The sequence below is a fragment of the Ursus maritimus genome, unplaced genomic scaffold, assembly GCF_017311325.1.
Source record: "Ursus maritimus isolate PB19 unplaced genomic scaffold, ASM1731132v1 scaffold_6, whole genome shotgun sequence".
Lineage (NCBI taxonomy): Eukaryota > Metazoa > Chordata > Mammalia > Carnivora > Ursidae > Ursus > Ursus maritimus.
In genome coordinates this window covers 51,505,284-51,522,915 of record NW_024426774.1, presented here as the reverse complement: position 1 = coordinate 51,522,915, position 17,632 = coordinate 51,505,284, and the positions used below count along the sequence as shown (strand labels likewise).

The 17,632-nt window shown below is 47.2% G+C and overlaps 1 protein-coding gene across 1 annotated transcript in view; it reads left to right on the top strand.

Annotated features, from left to right (window-relative positions):
- ANTXR1 (ANTXR cell adhesion molecule 1) overlaps window positions 1–17,632 on the top strand; it is a 214,224-nt gene that overhangs the window by 114,516 nt on the left and 82,076 nt on the right. The window contains exon 13 of the mRNA XM_040623392.1: window positions 16,154–16,249. Within this exon, the coding sequence (XP_040479326.1) occupies window positions 16,154–16,249 (96 nt within the window). The remainder of the gene's footprint in view (window positions 1–16,153; window positions 16,250–17,632) is intronic.

The following is a 17,632-nucleotide window of genomic DNA, read 5'->3' as shown; positions in this document are numbered from 1 at the left end:
CCTTCCAGCACTGACAGTCTGTAATTCTAAAACCAAATGTAAGCTGGTAAAGGAGTAAGGTAAACATTTTCAGTCCTATACAGTATAACAACTGAGTTTGGCTTTTATATTCTGAAAATAAATATGAGATCCTTCTGTTGGGACACCGGAGATGGTTTGTCTTAGTGCAATTCAAATTGGCCAACCTCCACCTCACACAAAAGAGATTATACTTCAGACCAAAGTGTGCTCCTTCTGAGCTCCTTCTGAGAACAACTTGTTTCAAATAACCTCAAAACACACCTTGTAACTTAAAAACAATTGATATACTAGTCATAAATCATTCTCATCTCTTTATTAGTCGCAGTAAAGCCATACATAATTCAAAGCCTTTTTCACAATAGCTAGTATTTTTTGTTATTATTATTTTAACAGGATGACCTGTGGTTTCTCGTACTGTCATTAGAAAGGGCAAAAGACCACAGGAATATCAAAATGCAGAATTCAGATATCAAATGTTATTTGTGAACTGAAATAAAAATAGTTTGCCAATATCTCTATTTTGATAACCCTTGTATGCATAAAAATATCTTTTCAAATATGTTTTGGAGGAGTCGAGCTGATTTGTTTTTCTTGGATGTTTGAGCAATTGACTTTCAATATTTTTATCTCAAAGTATTTTAAAGAATGTTTGCCCTAAGTTTGAAATTTCCTTGTTTTCAGAATAAATAAGAAAATTTTTTTCTGAATCTATGCTCTCAAGAAACTGTGATAAACACATATAAGATGGCAATATTTATTTTTAGAAATAAAAGTTAAATCCAAATAATCCAAAACCAAGATAAATATAAAGGACCAAACTCAGCAGTTAAAAAACACAGAGACAAATTGAGTTCAAAAAAATATCACACTGTTTATGCTATTTACAATAAAAAATACATTCAATAAAATATAAGGTTGAAAATCAAAGTATGAGAAAAGTTATATCAGGAAAATACCAACAGAAAGCTAGTGTAGCTATATTAATATTAGATAAAACAAACAAACAAACAAAAAGTTATTGGTATAAAGAGGACCATTCCATAATGTTAAATGGAACACTGAACTTAGAGGGTATAATTCTAATCTGAATTTAAGGATATATCCTCAGCATATATGAAACAAATATTGACAGAATTACAAAGAGAAATTGATAGGTCCACCACCACAAGAGATTTAAATACAATTCTTTCAGTAATTAATAGATTAAGCAGCCCAAGGAAAATTAATAAAATATAAATTACTTGAATAAAGCAATTAAGCATGATCTAGTGGACACACAATGAGGCTACAGGAAAATCTTCAAAGAAGGGTCCAGAATTTTTTGGTTGCATTAAATAGGGGTTATGCAATTATAAGATTAACAAAAAAATACCATTATTTTATAAATTCCAAGACACACTTTTTGCACAATTTAACATCTCTGAAATTGGGATGTTTCAGATAATCAAAACTATAGCATCATAATTGGCCATATTTTTCCCTAATGGCTCATCAAATAATCAGTTATCCACAAGGATGCATCTTAAATTCAGAGAAATATGTCCCATCAGTCTGTACTGTGCCAAAAATAAAAGAAACATATGTTGAATAAAACTGATCGATCACCTCCTTTCCACCATCCACCCCAACCACCGTGGAAAAAGAGAACTCGAGCCTCTCTCCTTTGGAGCGTGGGGGTTCGAGAGAGGTTAGAGCTGATCACCAACCACATTGTGGCCAACTTCATGATATAGCCAGTGGTGCTATTGCAGGGCTTATCATAGTTAGGGAAACCTCACATTTTTGGAAATATCAAACAGACATCTAAACCTTTTATAAGGCAAAACAAAGTCATATTGGAAATTAGGAAATACTTAGAACTGGTCAATTATGAAGATGCCACATAATAAAACTTGTGAATGCAGCTAAAGTGGTTCTTAGAGGGAAATCTGTAGCCTTCAATGTTTGTATTAGAAAAAAGGGAAGTTGTAAGTCAATTAGCCCAGCAGTGAATTCAGGATATTAGAGAACAGCAGAGTAAACCCCTCTAAAAAAGGGGAAGGACAAAACTATGAAAGAAAGAACAAAATAGAAAACAAGACAAATAGAGAAGTAACAAAGAAAACTACTAGTTGGGGTCAGGGGAGATGAAAACTAGACGTGTGTCTGAAGAACTGTGTTATCACTGGATGGGGGACAGGCCACACTCACCGCTGTCACAGGTTGGGGCTGTGCTGGAGGGAGACCATTAGCCAAGAGAACCAAGAAAACACATGTTAATTGAGCTGATCCCTCACCTACACCTTGGTCTTTCTTCCTACGGAAGCCTTTGTACAAAAACAAAGGTTGTAAAATACTATATAATGTTTACACGGTACTCTCTACCATCTTACCATGAGCTAGAATCCTGAGCCATGACCTAATCCTGAGCCAGGTCATATGAAACCCTCGATTTCTGAGGCTGTTGGCCCTTCCAAAGACTATGGTTTTTCAAGTTTATGGTGCTGCTTTTTCTGGCCTCTCACTTCTTGTTATTATCCATGTGTCTTCTGTTCTAGATGCCCCCTTTCTAATTTGACAGTTTAAGATATCAGATATCAGACAACCAAGCTTCTATAATTTGTATGTAAAAGAATACCTAGTCTCTGAATAAGAACTTGAGAGAAAGTGTATGCCCTAAGTACACAAGCTTTAGTGAATGACCAGCGTGTCCATTCGTGCCTTCTCCTGGGTGTTGGAGCTGCTCTGAATGTTTGAGTCTTGGGGGTTGAGCGTTCTGGAGTAGGGAATCCAGTTGTGAGAGGCACAACTGTAGGAAGCAGTGCACAGTTTAAAGAGGGTCCAAAAAGCGTGTAGGAGTGGAGAGGGAGAGGGGGAAAGATGGGGAGAGGCAGGGAGAGAAAGCAGGAGGAGGAGGAGAAGAAGGACGGGAGTGGGGGAGAAGGAGGGGAGGAGAAAGGGAGAAGGAGGGCAGGAGTAGAAAAGGAGGGGCAAACAGTTTGAGAAATAGGACCAAAAAGAAGAGAGAGCCTCAAAGGATCTCCTTTCTGCCAACACTGAAATAATTGCCAACTCCTTAAATGGCCCCAAATTGGCAAAATCCGTAGACTAGACTATCACAGAACTGGAGGACACAGCAGCCAAACCCAGGCCATATTGTCCCGCGTGGCGATTTATGGTCACATTACACCAAATCGCAAGCGGCCCCAGGACAGCTTCTGATCAGGACATTATTTGGGACTGACATGATTTATATTGCTTGCAGCCCGAAAAAGCCAGCAAGCTCTTCCTTCTGCCTCCCACAGAGTATATAAACACCTTTGCTTTTGCAAAGCAACCAGCTTCTCACATATTCATTAGGAAATTCAGAGATCAGTGATTTAATTTATATCTCCCTAAAACAAGAGTCTGTCAGTGCGACAGGCAATATATAACTAGCATTCCTTTGCCATTACTGTGGTTGCTAGAACAGATGTTAGCTTAGTCAGTGCCCAAAGCGGTGGGCTTAATGTTTTGTTTCTTTAAAAAAAAAAAAAATTAAAAAGCATTTGAATAAGTGACAACTAAAATATTCCTGGGTTTCTTTTACACACAACCCAGCGTCAGGAGAACTGCTTCCTTTGCGGGCCAAGGAAATATGAAAGGTACAGCTAAGGCAATTTCTTTTACCTTCGTTGCCCAAATTCACGGAATTGGAAAAGGTATCTAAACATTCAAGGTTTTGGGAATGTGTATAAAGGTACAAACTCAACCTAAATGAATAGCTAACGAATGCTGCTGCTGATAGAATCCAATCTGGCCGCCTCGGTTGACCTTTATCAGATGGACTTAAAAGTTGTGGATGCACTGATTGCTAATAGATAAAAATGGCTGCTGCTGATCAAACGTGTGCATTCAATACCTCCTCTCTCTAAATAAAGGGATGTCCGTCCCTACCTCTGTGCCTTTGATCACATTTCACTTTCCTTCTGGAATGCCCTCTCCTTTTCTCCACCTACCCAGATTTCACTGTGGCTTCAAGGCCTGCCAAGTGCTGCCTGGACCTGCCCCAGGCTGCCTCGCTGACCTTGGCAAGCCTCCTGAACTCTCTCTGCTCTGAGCTCAAGCGCTGTGGTCTAGCATCATTTCAAGTTTAACTCCACTTACCCTGTGCTGCTCCTTGAGCGAGCCCTGCGAATCAGTCCCGACTTTCTAACTGGACAGGGAAGACGTCTTCCAGGGGTGGAGACTGACTGTGTTCACCTTTCCGTGTCTCCTGCTGCTGACCGTGTGTTAGAAACAACAGAAAATGATTAGTTGGTTTCCAGATACTCTATAATTCAGTTTAGAGGCATAGTTTTGAGGAATCAGTCATCATGGCCACCACTGGGAAGCATCCATGTCTGTGAGGCACCAAATCACAGGCCTGGCTTCTACCTTTCCAAGTTTATAATCGAAGGCAGCAGCTAACAGTATACAGTAGGTATGCTTACTTGCTGATAATAGGTAATAGTGGTGCTGACTAATATGGGAGGGATGACTAGGAAAACCAATTAAGCCCATACATTAAATAAAAAGCTACGTTAAAGGCAAGGAGACCAGTCCCTGTAGTGAAACAAAAAATGAAAACAAGAAATTAGCCTTTCTCTTCCAGTGTCATCGTATTTGAACGTTACTAAGGAACTTTCTCTCTAATCCTATTTCAACAGCCCACTCACAGGAACTAGGCACTGTGAGTACTAATGAGCTGCATCTTGTCGGAATTATTCTCTAAAACTGGTTTTGATTAACAAGCTCTATGCATTTTACGGAGAAAGGAAAGTGCTGAATGAACCCAAGATTTACTTATTATCACCCTTACCACTGTGAGTGAGATGAAGTGTCTGTACTGGTGCAAGGCGACAAGAAGCCAAGACGAGGCTGGAAAACCTTGATACGGAGTGTCCTTCCACGACAAAGGACCTCAGAACTTGAGTTTGAGGGGGTGTGACATCAATCTCCCCTCAATTGCATACCAGTGATGGCTTATCTAAGTCCTTCTGGTTTTATTCACATAAGGCCTAAAGTCATAAGATTTATAGCAAACTAGAATTTGCACATCCGGATGATGGCTGCTCCTTCAAAATGTTTACCTTGGAAAGCCCTATCCTTTCTCCAAACACAGTCACAATGCCGACTATGCTGTCACTCCTGCTCTGAAATTACCACCACTTCCACGTCACGGTATGGGAATATCCTCAATAGGGAAATAGGGAAACATCACCCTCTGATTTGAAAACAACCCCTAGAAGTTGTGGGAACCAGGTCTGGTGAATGGTAGTCAAGCTGCTTGGTGAGAAGCGAAGCAGGACTAGGAAGGTGGAAGGTTTTCCTTTCGCGGCCTGTCCATTGGTTTCAGAAACAGTCCTAAGGGCTGCTTTGAGCAATGGCTGTATCATTGGAGAGTCTCCAGCATCCAAAGCCACTAAGTTTGCAGGGAATGCGATTCATGCGGATGTGGGGTTTTGCTCTGTTCGCTACAAGCACCGCCTCATTACTCTATAGGCGTACGGTTTAAAAGGAGTTCCACTAGGGCTTAGGTAATTCTCACCTAATATTTTTTCTATATTGCCTACTTTGTGGGTTAAGGAATCCAGTGTCTTCGGTGTCTATCAATTTTATTGCCATTTCTAGCCCAGATTACCTCTCAGGGAGCAGGGATGAATCCTAATGTTTGATTATGTTTTACCAACATTAATATTTGATCACCTTTAATGAGGGTGATTACATTTGCCCCTGGAAAATCCACGTGGGTTTCCCTTTCCTTGACACTAGTATGGACATCTGAGGGCCAGTGGTCTCCCAAATACCTAACCTGGGACCACCCATTAACACCATAGCTCCAGCCCAGTTAGCAGGAAACTGTTTATGGGAATCAAATCCATTCGCCTAGATCGAGCCCAGGCACATCAGCAGAAACGTGACATGGGCATAGAAGCAAGGGCAGATAGAAAGGGGAATCACAGGGCGCCTGGGTGGCACAGCGGTTAAGCGTCTGCCTTCGGCTCAGGGCGTGATCCCGGCGTTATGGGATCGAGCCCCACATCAGGCTCTTCCGCTATGAGCCTGCTTCTTCCTCTCCCACTCCCCCTGCTTGTGTTCCCTCTCTCACTGGCTGTCTCTATCTCTGTCTAATAAATAAATAAATAAATAAATCTTAAAAAAAAAAAAAAGAAAGAAAGAAAGGGGAATCACATCTATTGAAGGATGGCCATATGCCAGGATCTTTACATCTCTTATCTCATTAAGGATCAAATCAATCCTGGGAAGTAGGAATTATCTCAACTTCATATAGGTTCAGAAGAGGAAGTTTAAGAGAAGTTGAACAACTTATCTAAAGTCTACACATTAATATTTTAAAGTCTACATGCTCATAAGTGGAAGAGTTGGATTTAAATATCTTTTCCTGATTCCGAAGCCCAAGCTCTTTGCAGTGAGGTTAGTGAGCTGTTTACAGCGGTGGGGCCTTGGAGGGGGAGGCGAGCAGCCTAGGGCGACATTGGCTTCAGTGCCCTTTCTGCCACCTACTAGCTGTAGAAAGCATTGGCCTACTAAATCCTGATTTAGCTCCATCTAATGAATACTTGGGTGACAAGTCTTTTTATGTTTGCAACACTGTTCTGTGTCTCCCTGTTACAAAGATGAGTAAAGTCAGACTTGTGCCCTCTAGGGGTTGACAGTTCAGCAAGAGAGACAAGCACATAATGATATTGTTTCTATAACATACAGAGCTCACTGATAGCGTTTTCCTGGCTGTGTTCCCCACTCAACGACAAGGTCTGTGGTCACAAAGACGATGTCCGTCTTTTATGCCGGTGCCTGTAGGGGGCCTAGCACATAGTAGGTACTCAGTAAGCAGGCAAGGTAGGCGTGAATTGGGTGTGGCCTGAGCTAAGACTTGGAAGATGAGAAACTGCTTCCCAAGCAATGAAAAGACGAAAAGGTGTTTCAGGGAGAAGAACACGAGAGAACAGCACAGCGAGGTGTGCACACGTTTACTTTTGTCAAAGCACAAAGTATAATGAGGGAGGCGGGGAGGAGGGGAGGTTGGATAAATAAGAGAGGCCTCGCTGTGAAGGGCCTCGAGCCGAGGACCCATCATGGATTCTGGGAATTTGATGGACGCTCTGAGATTGTCATCAGAATCTGTGAGCTTCTGTGTAAATGTGAATGTGTACTTTTCTGAGCGAAGGGGTGTGTCACTTTCATCAAATTCTCAAATGTCACGAAATCGTGCAGACAATGAGGAGCTGTTAGAGCTCTCAGAACAATATGGGTAGTAAGGAGGGCACGTATTGCATGGGGCACTGGGTGTTATACACAAGTAATGAATCACGGAACTTTACATCAAAAACCGGGGATGTACTGTATGGTGACTAATATAACATAATAAAAATTATTATTAAAAAAAAAGAACAAAATGTAAGATGGGTGCCTCTAGATCGTGCTGCAGAGGATGGAATTTGGGGTAGCAGGATAGTGGGGGAGAAACCAGTGAAGAGAGAGCCACCATTGTCCAGAAAAGAAATAATAAGGTTCTCACCCTAATCCACAGTGTGGAGGAAGAGTAGACAGGGACAGACCCAAGAAGGGGTTAGTTTGGTAGGAGTGCCATTGAAGGAGGAGAGGAGAACGAGCAGGCTTGAAGGGGAGAATAATGAGCTCAGCTTGAACCGTTGACTTTGAGGCATCAGTAAGAACTGCCGGACAGCTGAATGACCCTCACCATCACGCTGAAGCAGGAGGAGAGGTCTAGGCTAGAGATAAAGACGTCAGTCCTCAGTGTGGAGATGAGAGTTTGAACTCGGAAAGGCAATGAGACAGCCCGTGGAGAGTGGCCCCAAGAAACCAGCACAGACCGAGGGTCCGTCCACAGGTTGCACGACATTGCAGACATACTGCGTTGTACGCCTTGAAAGATGGTTAAAATGGCAAATGTTATTTGTATATTTTTACCATGATTTTTTTGAAGTGAATTTAAAAAGTAGACATGCTTCAAGCAAAATAAAAACTGTCTACCTTTCCAAAAACAGAAACTGGATCCGTGGTCCATGCAAATATTTAAGGGACTGAATCCAAGGAGCAGCCCGTGAGGAAGGTGGACGAGGGATAATCAGAGAGGAGGAAGGAGGCTCAGGAAGGTCCGGTACTCGGCACAGAGGCCGGCAGAATAGAATTCCAGTAAAAATGGGTGGAGAAGTTAGATAATCGCTAAAGCTGCTTCCAGAAATAATAGAATATATAAGCTATGAGCGAGAGAGACTCTTGGTCTCTGGGGCTTGCCCATCCAGAACTTCTCAGCAGCAATAAAATGACTAAAATTTCAGCTTACAAAATAAAACTTGCCTGCGTTCCGCCAGTTTCGTCTGGGCAGGAAACAGAGCTCAGCCCAGCTGCTGAGGATAGTTCTGAATCCCACCTCAGAGCTCTGGAATGGGACACCTCCCAAGCGCCAGCCTGTGCCCTGGGATGGAAGAAAGCACCCTGGAGCTGAGAGGGCTGCAGCAGGGGGTGCGGGGCCCCCCTCACCTCCACGGGGTCTCTCATCTGAAGAAGACAAGTCTCTCGATCTCTGCACATTTCCCTCTCACCAGGATGGCCTCTTTGGGATTTAGAATCAGCAGGCTGCCACGAGATCGCAAGGTCATAGACCAGAGCTGCCCCTGGAGAAAGGGTCACTTGCCCTTGAGGGCTTCAAACAACCTCACTCAGTAGCAGAGAGGGAGGGCCAGGGGTCAAGGTGGAGGGAGGAGATGAAGAGGGGCCACTGGGTAGCCTCACACCATAGCAAAGCCGCCTCGCCGCGTCCTGCCGTGCCCTGTGGCGTCATTGGTCACCGACTGAATCCAGGGAAATCACACTGCCAGGTTTTCAGAAGCTCGAATGGATCACCAGCTATTTTCTTGTCATATTTTTGGCAGAGTCTGGCTAATGGCCCTTCAATGTGGCAGAATAAACCTGCTAATTCCTTCTTTCACGTTAAATGTTGAAAAGCTAGCCTAGTCTAACCACTTGAAAGGATCTGATATCTTCAGTAATTCAGCGTTAATACTCGGGATCTGCAAAACCTGGCCGAGATCGTAGAGCGACAGCAAACCCACCACCGTCAGTGAGGGCTCTCAGAACCCCTCGGGTAATAACTCATGTGTGCCGTCGTCAGACCTCATTGTTACCATTACCACGGCCCATCTATATGTCTCAGAAATGAGATGCCCCAAAATGATAGGTGAACCTCACTATTGCCTGTATTATTGTAGGCTGAACACTGGCTGAGTGTGGCAGCAAATGGGCTGGAAACTGAAGTCCACAATTAAATAGCTTTACCAGTCTCGTCGTGGGCATGGGGCCTGTCCAGGGAAGACTCAGCCAGCAGCCGAGTTACCCAGCAGCCGAGATCGGAGCTGCAAGCTTGCTTACTTGAATGGGTCCCTCCTAGCCGTCCTGAAACCCTGGGAGGGACCCTCATAATTTTGCATTTATATTTTTATGTTCTTTCTCTTAAAGAGGCTCCTCCAAATTACGTAAGCATCAGGCCTCCCGACAGCACCAGCTTCATATCACAAAGGACGAGAGGAGGCCCTGTGTGGGCCGGCTCACTCACAAGTTCAGTGGGAGCCAGCCTCCCTGTGGGCTGCTCCTTGGGGGCAGTGTGCTCTGGGAGGGACAGGGAGAACAGATCGCATTGTGCTTGGATCACTCTGGCCTTCTTCATTGAATGAATAAAGGGGAAGAGAAGGTCTGCACTCACAGGGTACCCTGGACATGGAAGGACACACAGGAGTGGGGAAGAATGCTCCCTTCTTAACTTAGACGCTTCACCGGCTACGTAATGAGCCATGCGGGACATGGGGCAGAATCCCAGTCCAAACCCAACTGCGAGATGCGGGATGCGGGATAGCACAGTTTCTTTAAGCTGAGCTTCGCCCAATCTCCCACTGATTCCTGTCAATGTTAGCCTCCTCTCTTTACCATGGCAACCCCCAAAACAAAACAGAAAGGAGGAGCAGTGCTGGATGCTCTATTGTCCCAAGGCCTGCCTCTCTCTCTCTCTCTCTCATCACAGTGCAAATGGGCCCAGACAAAATCCCTCCCCCTCGTGCCCTGCATCAGAAATCCAAAATTACCTACAACCTAGCAAGTAAGAGATGCTTTCATTCGTCATGTTTCCAAACCTATGCCTTTGAAAACAGTGCCTCCTTGTCTTGAAAGGGAGGCCCTCGTTTGGTGAGCTGGAAACAGAAGGAATTAAAGAAAGCTCTGCTTGGCCTTCCAAGCCAGGAGCCTTTAGGAACGGTCACCCGAACAGCCATAACCTGACCGGAGGGAGGAGCAGGGCTGAGCACCGCCTGCCCTCAGATTCAAGAAAGCAGGACACTGTTCACTGAAGGAGATCGATGATTTCCACCCACCCGCCCCTGCAACTAGAAGAGACACCACCTCATTCTGCTCGCTTTCCACCTGCCTTGCAGCTCTCGTCACACACCCCACAGCCCCCCACCCCCTGCCAAATTTTTTTCTAAATACAGACCCTTGTTGATTTTTTAGACTCTCTTTCACTTTTTAAATAAAACAAAAATTTAACTCATGTTGATATTTCGGCCGTCCGAGAAATAACAATGGTAGGAATCAGTCTTTGCCTATTTATCTGCTGCTTTTTTTCCCTCTGAAATCTTTTGAAAGTTTCTGAAAAATTACATGCAGGGGCTGCCTGGCAAGGGCAGGTGTCAGAGTCTGAGAGTTTGTTAAGCAAGTCAGCTTCTGCTCTCACTTCGGCTCATAAAATCAGGTCCCTACCTCAGGCTTCCCCTCCCCGGTGAGGACTCTGAGAGAGCTTGGAGTATGTTTCTGCATCAGCCTGAAGGCTGGGAGCTGCTGAAATTATGAGTTCTCAGAAGCCACCTTGCCCCCTGCCATCCCCTAGCCATCCGCGACAGGGCCTGTGCAGGCACAGTTCTGTGACTGGGGCCACTGACTTAAATGGCCCCACTCAGCCCTGTGGTGTGACCACGTAGGCCTGTGCACCCTTTGCCCTGGTGAAGGGGGAGAGCAGAGACCGAGCCCACACACCTGTCCTAAGTCGGGCTGAGAGCAAGTCAGCCCATGACCCTCCTGGAATTATCCAACAATCCTAGTCTGTGGGGACTAGGCCAACAGACAGTGAGCTGGGACACAGGAGGGCAAGTTAGTGGCCAGAGCCCAAGGAGTCAAGGCAGTTGGTACCAGAGTAAAAGAGCAGAGCCAGGTCCTGGGGCACTAGGTTACGTCATGTGGGCTCTGAATCATTCCACATGCCTCCCAGCCAATGGCAGGACCGCTCCTCAGCACCCAAGGGGGTTCTTCATTTGGGGACATGGTAAAGATGCAAAAGAACTGGGGTTGAGAGTAAGTGACTCATTTCACGGATGAAGCAAATACCATTTACTAAACAGCGCCGATGCATGATACATATTCAGTGGGTTACATACGGCCATCCTTGCATGAGTTGACAATCCCACTTCGCAAGGTTATTGGTCGAAACGCCAAGCCAAGACTGTAAGGGGAAGGCAGGCTCTGCTGTTGGTCCCCGCCCCTGTCTGACTTCACTCTGAAATACAGTCTCACCCGTGGGATGCATTGATCCACACTGGGCCGCATGGGTGAAGCTCCCTTTGGAGCAGATGTAGCCATTCCAAATACAGTCTCCTCTCCCACAGCCGCTCAAGGTTTAGCCTTTAAGATGCGGGTATTTCTTAAGTGAATTTTTTTTTTAGATTTTATTTATTTATTTTAGAGAGAGAAAGCATGAGCAGGAGGGGCAGAGAGAGAGAGAGACAGATTCTCAGGCAGACTCCACACTGAGCCCAGAGTCCGACCTGGGGCTCGATCCCAGCACCCTGAGACCATGACTTGAGCCGAAACCAAGAGTCAGACACTTAACCGACTGAGCCATTATACTGTGACAGTTGAGTGGGAGGAGAGTGAAGTTGTAAAATCAGACTATGAAATTCAATTCCAGTTTTGCAACATTAAAATTGTGGGCCTCTAAATATGTTTGTAAGTAGTTTGTGGAAAGTCTTGGGTAAGTTACATACCTTTGCTGAGTTTCCATTTCCCTTCCCTGCAAAACAGGAAGAATGATTCCTGGAAGACTGCTTTACAAAGCTCATTTAATTAAATGAGATAATGTGTATATAGCACTTTGCATAGTGCCAGGAATGTAGATAGCACACAGTAACAGTCAGCTATTATTAGTTATATTAATACTGAACACATCCATGAAAATGCAAAAGTTCCAGAAGGGTGACCCTGTACAATGTCACCGTGCGAGAACTAGACAGCATTGAGGCAGCCCTCCACCTGGGCCTCTGACCCCCAATCTTCCCCTCCTGGAGTCCATACTCTAGAATGTCGATAGCGTTTGCTTCCCGAGAAATAAATCTGAAAACTGTGCCCCGCCCCCACCCGGGTCCCTCTGGGCTCAGAATAGAAGCCATGCTCCTCGGCTGGGCTTGCATGGCTTCTGATGGTGAGGTTTCCCACCCCTTTCGCTGCCACCGCGTGCCTTGCTCTGCAGGAATGCCAACCTCCCCTCCACCCTGCAGGGCCAGAGCTCCAGCGCCACCTCCTCTCTGGCGTGCTTACCTCCCAGGCCCTCGGTTCTTAGCCCCTGCTGAGAGCAACAGCCGGCTGGTTAAACCTGTGGGGTATGGAACTGAACAGCCCAGGTTAAATTCTGGTTTCTTCCTGGGACCTAGGGCAAGTTCCTTCACCTGTCCTTGCCTCAGGATTTTAATCTATAAGGTGAGAGAAATAATATTAAATTCATCTGGTTGTTAATGAGAATTAAACGAGCTAACATAGGGAAAGCCTGTTAGTAGTTAGAAAGAACAGTGCTTGGCACTTAGTGTTTCATGTATGGTAGCTGTACGAGTAACAGTTATCGTCATCAGCATCGTCATTATCCTTATTCCACCAGAATGTAAATTCCATAATAGAGACCGTCTAACTGTTCACTACCTGACACATAACAGGTGCGGGGTATACAGCTGTTGCATCACACGCAGCCCCCTGCACATGGTTCACTGTTTATACAGCTTCCCTCGGCAGACGTGAGCACCTTGGTTCTGTCTAATCGATCTTGCATCCTTGAGGTCTGCTCAATGGGCACAGAACAGATCGTCAATAAACGTTTGTGGAATGAATACGTGAAGGACCTTCACGGGTCGCATGTATATGTTATCTCCCAGGAACACATTGGCTTCAGGTCTAAGGTTATCAAGAATTCCTGCCCTGTGTTTGATGGTGGCTCTTTCGCACTTGGTGTATATGTAATGATTGTGGGAAGTGCTTGAAAAGCAGGCAGTGCATTTGGGGGCTGTATCCCAGGCTGTCTCCAGAGCAGGACAAAGTCCTGCCAGGAGGTCCTGGCCCCGTGCATTCCCACTCCCCTCATTGCACCTTACCCCTTCCTGAGCCCCAAGCTGTCTCCCTAATTCCCCTCCTCCTCCCCCTGCTCCCCCTCCTCTTCTCTTCCTCCTCTTCCTCCTCCTCCTCCCCATCCTTCACCTCCTCCCTTTCCTCCCCCTCAATCCTCTTTCTCCTCCTCCTCCCCTTCCTCTTCCCCCCTCCCCCTCCTCCTCCCCCTTCCTCCTCCTCCTCCCCTTCCCCCTCCTCCTCCTCCTCTTCCACTACAGCCCAGGAGATCCATGGCTTGTAAGGGGCAGACCCAGCTTGGCAGGGGGGTGGGGGGGAGGCAGACATAGGTGCGTCTGTGCGTCTCAAGCCAGGGAGTCTTCCCTCAGGGCAGAAGCCTCCTCTCTCCCCTTGCCAGCCAGGTCCTTCTCCCTCCCTGTTTCGCAGGAAACCTTCTTCCAGAAGGAAGTAAAACCTTTTCCCCACAATAGCTGAGCCTTCCTGCTTCGGTTCCTCTATCTAAAATGAAAAATAAATTCAGGAGCAGGGAGATGGAGTATAATGGGAATAAATGTAGTCTGTAGGCTTCCCTGAATTACAACTCGATACTAAAAGACTGCTGTTTTACGCGCCTCTCAGTAACGAGAACTATTTATTATTCTAAGTGCCAGCAGATTGACGATGTGCAACCCCCCCCCCCATGTCCGCTGTGGTGAGGACATGGAGGGAGGGTGAGGTACGGCGCAGTGCTTGCCCCGACAGCTGTCGTGCCAGCTGCCCGCCGCGTCTGCGTGCACCTAGCTGGCTCCTTTGTGCGGCCGTCAGGGCAGTGGGGTGGCTGAGGTTGAGTGTCTCCATTCATGGCTGTGGAATGCAGGGACTGAGGGGTTAAGAGTTATCCTTGCCTGACAGTAAGTTTGGGAAACACTCCTGAGTTCTTTGCGTCCTTTCTGAGAGTACCCCTCCCTGCCATAGTTCACGCATCCTTGTTGTGGGTCCAGCAGCGGCCTCTCTGCAGGGCCACATCCACCTTCTGGGGTCTGTGCTCCCTCCCTGCCCACTGCCCAGCCCTGCACCTGCATCTGTGAGGCCGCACCTCCCGCAGGGGCAATCTGGCATTCCCAGGCCTCGGCTGGGTTGGACCACGGTGTTTAGTTCCTGGCTTTTTGGTTAAAGACATTCCAGGGAGTAAGAGCTGCCTTTAAACCGCTTCCAGGAGCCCCCACGGAGCACTCAGAGTGGGAGTGAGTCAAGTCCCAACCCTGCCATTAACCTGCTGCACTCCCCTGAACGGGCCGCCCAACCTCGCTCCTCATCAATGGGCCGGGGGTTGGGGGGCAGTTCTGAGAACCTGATCATGCGGTCAGTGGTCTCCCCGAAGACAAAGGTCATGATGGTCACGGGTGTAATTTGGAGAGGGTCACAAGTTTCCACCCCCTTGAGCCGTGCTGTGTACCCTGTAGGCCCACTGGCCCTGGGTAAGAACCTCTGGGCCAGGCGAGCTCAGACACCAAAGCGGGGAGCCCCAAGGACAGATTTTTAAAGAACAACTTCAGTAGTTTGTCTTCTTACTACAAATTGTCTTTAAAAAAAGAAAAGACAGAGGTTTTTTAAAGAAAATCTCTGTAAACCCACAACCCGCAAAACCACTATTAATATTTTAGTAAATATTTAGTAAATTTCAGTCTTTCTCTTTCACTCCTGACATTTATCCATAAATCCACTCATTATATCAGGAATGTTGCTCCTGTCATTTCAATATTATTCGAAAACTGTGTCTACACAGTAATCAATGGCATGGTAGTTCCATAATGTATCATTAGCCATTCCTTAATTGAAAACAACATTTAGGTGTGAACATACCTGATAATTTAGGGGCCCTCAAAGTGGAATTCCCAGCTTTACTCAGAAAGAGCACCATGACAATCAGCACCTATGACGAGTTGCTCCTCAACCTGCCCCCTCCCCCAGCCCCAGAGTTGAGCCCATTTCCGCTCCCAGCAGCTGGGAGCCAGGGCAGGTGGAAGAGACTTCCATCTGCTTCTTTGAGCCGGCAGCCCTCGAACACTAACATGTTTCGAAATGGGCAAAATTTGTCTTGGGCGCCTGCCTCACCCCCAAGTTGACAGCCACGCGATCTCACAGCAGCGTTGACTCCGCCACCGCTCCCCTTGCCTCCCCGGTTCTGTATCAGCTGCTCCTCCCTCCCCAGAATCATCTGCCCCTTATCTTGTCCTGTCAACTGGCTCTAGACTCTGCCCCCTGCATCGGTCCCGGGCATCTCTGTGAACGAGTCCGGGGGAGCAGGCCGAATCCTGAGTAGAACGGTCCTGAGGGCAGTGAGGCGGTGGCCGGAACAGCAGAGCCAGAGAGCAGGAGGATGTCACCAGGCAGAGGGTGATGGGCCAGAGGCAAGGAGCAGTCACAGGCCACCTCAACGTCCAGCTGCGTGGGCAAGTGCCTGCTCTGGCCCTTGTGGGGTTGGCCCCTCAGCGTGTTGTCCAAAGCGAAGAGCAGGGCCTTCTGAAAACACAAATCCGTTTCTCGTGAGAATTGGCTATGTGGAGTGTGTTGCCCAGATGCTGGGCAGGGTTCCATCCATTTGTTTGGCGAGGCAGTGCCCTTCTCTGGCCTTGAATCTGCATATTGGCAATGGGAGGGCGGGGAGGGGGAGGCTCCAGGTGTCACGGGTCGCCCCCGTGGCCTGCCCCACTGCTGACCATCTTCTTTCTTGGCCCCACAGTCCGATGGCTCCATCCTGGCAATCGCCCTGCTGATCCTGTTCCTGCTGCTGGCCCTGGCTCTCCTCTGGTGGTTCTGGCCGCTCTGCTGCACCGTGGTAAGTGCCCCAGGTTCCTCCTCCTCACCTCTGGCCTCCAGCAGAAGGGGACACAAGCTTAACAGGACTGTGAGGAGGAGAGGTTGACAAAAAAAAACTCTTAAAAGATGAAGGACAAATTTTGCGTTGTTTATACAATTTATACAAAGTTGGCACAAACTGACACTGCTCCATGGAACCACGAGTCGTTAGGAATCAGTATGGGTTAGGGAGTGAGGTGGCCCGTGGACACGGCCTTCAGGTAGGGCAGTCGAGGTGGCCGCTCTGGTTCCAGGGCTTAGGAAGGACCCACAGGATACTGTAAGCGATGAGTGATATTTGACATGTATCACGTACACACACACACGCACGTGTGCGTACACACACGTGTACACACACGCGCACACACGCACACACACGCATACACACGTGTTGAGTTGCACCAGCTGATACTCTTCAAGGCCCCTTGGCCTTAGTAGCTAGTCTGCCTGCCTGAGAGACTGCCTTTGGCCTCTTTCTTTCTAACAATCATGAGTGGAGTCTGCCTTAATTTCATTATTTTTTAGCTAACATTTCTAGGACGCATCCACCGTGTGCCCAGCACTAGTCTAAGCACTTCTGCTACAAAATGAGTAAAAAATCTGTCTCCTCCCCATCATCGTCATCAGGAGCCACCCCGTGGCTCTGGCCAATGTCTCCCCAGATAGCTTCAGGCCTGGAATAACCCACCGTCACCTGCTGCACCCAAATGAAATGTGCCTGTTTATCAATTTTTGTTCCCTGGCCCCTAGGCTAGGAAAAGTCCAAACAAAATAATATCCAAATTGAAAAAAAAAAATCGCTTTCACATGCCTACTTCCAGCCCACGCCTTGCCTTTCTGCAAATCAGAGCATGCGTGGTAAAGCCCAGGTGAGTTTGAGGTGAGCCCTGTCCTGCTGCCTAGCATCTTGCATTCTCTGTATCTCCATGGAGGGGCCCGCAGGGGAGACAGTGAGCCTCTCCAGGCAAGAACTTGTCTTCATTCCCTCTCTGAGCAATCCGTGCACAGTGCAAGGGAACTCACGTCGGTGTGTGCAACCGAGCTCAGCAAGAGCCGAGCACTCACAGAGCGCTGGACTCGAGAGGGTGGGGAGAGGGCTTCGAATGACATTTTAAAGTGGTGGTAAAGGAAGGGGAGGAGAAGCTTGACCAGGATGTGGATCCATGTGGCAGGGACTTCTGGAAAGAAAAGAGGCTCTTGCACCAGCAGAGGCCCTGGGTGTTGAGGGAAAGATTGCTTCAGTGGATCCGAACACGTGTGTGCAGGAGGGACCCAGGACAGGCGCAAACCTCGGGTCAGCCAGTGCAAGCCAGACTGGATGGATTCATCCAGACTCCGCACGCCTTCTTCCCACAGCAGCCCC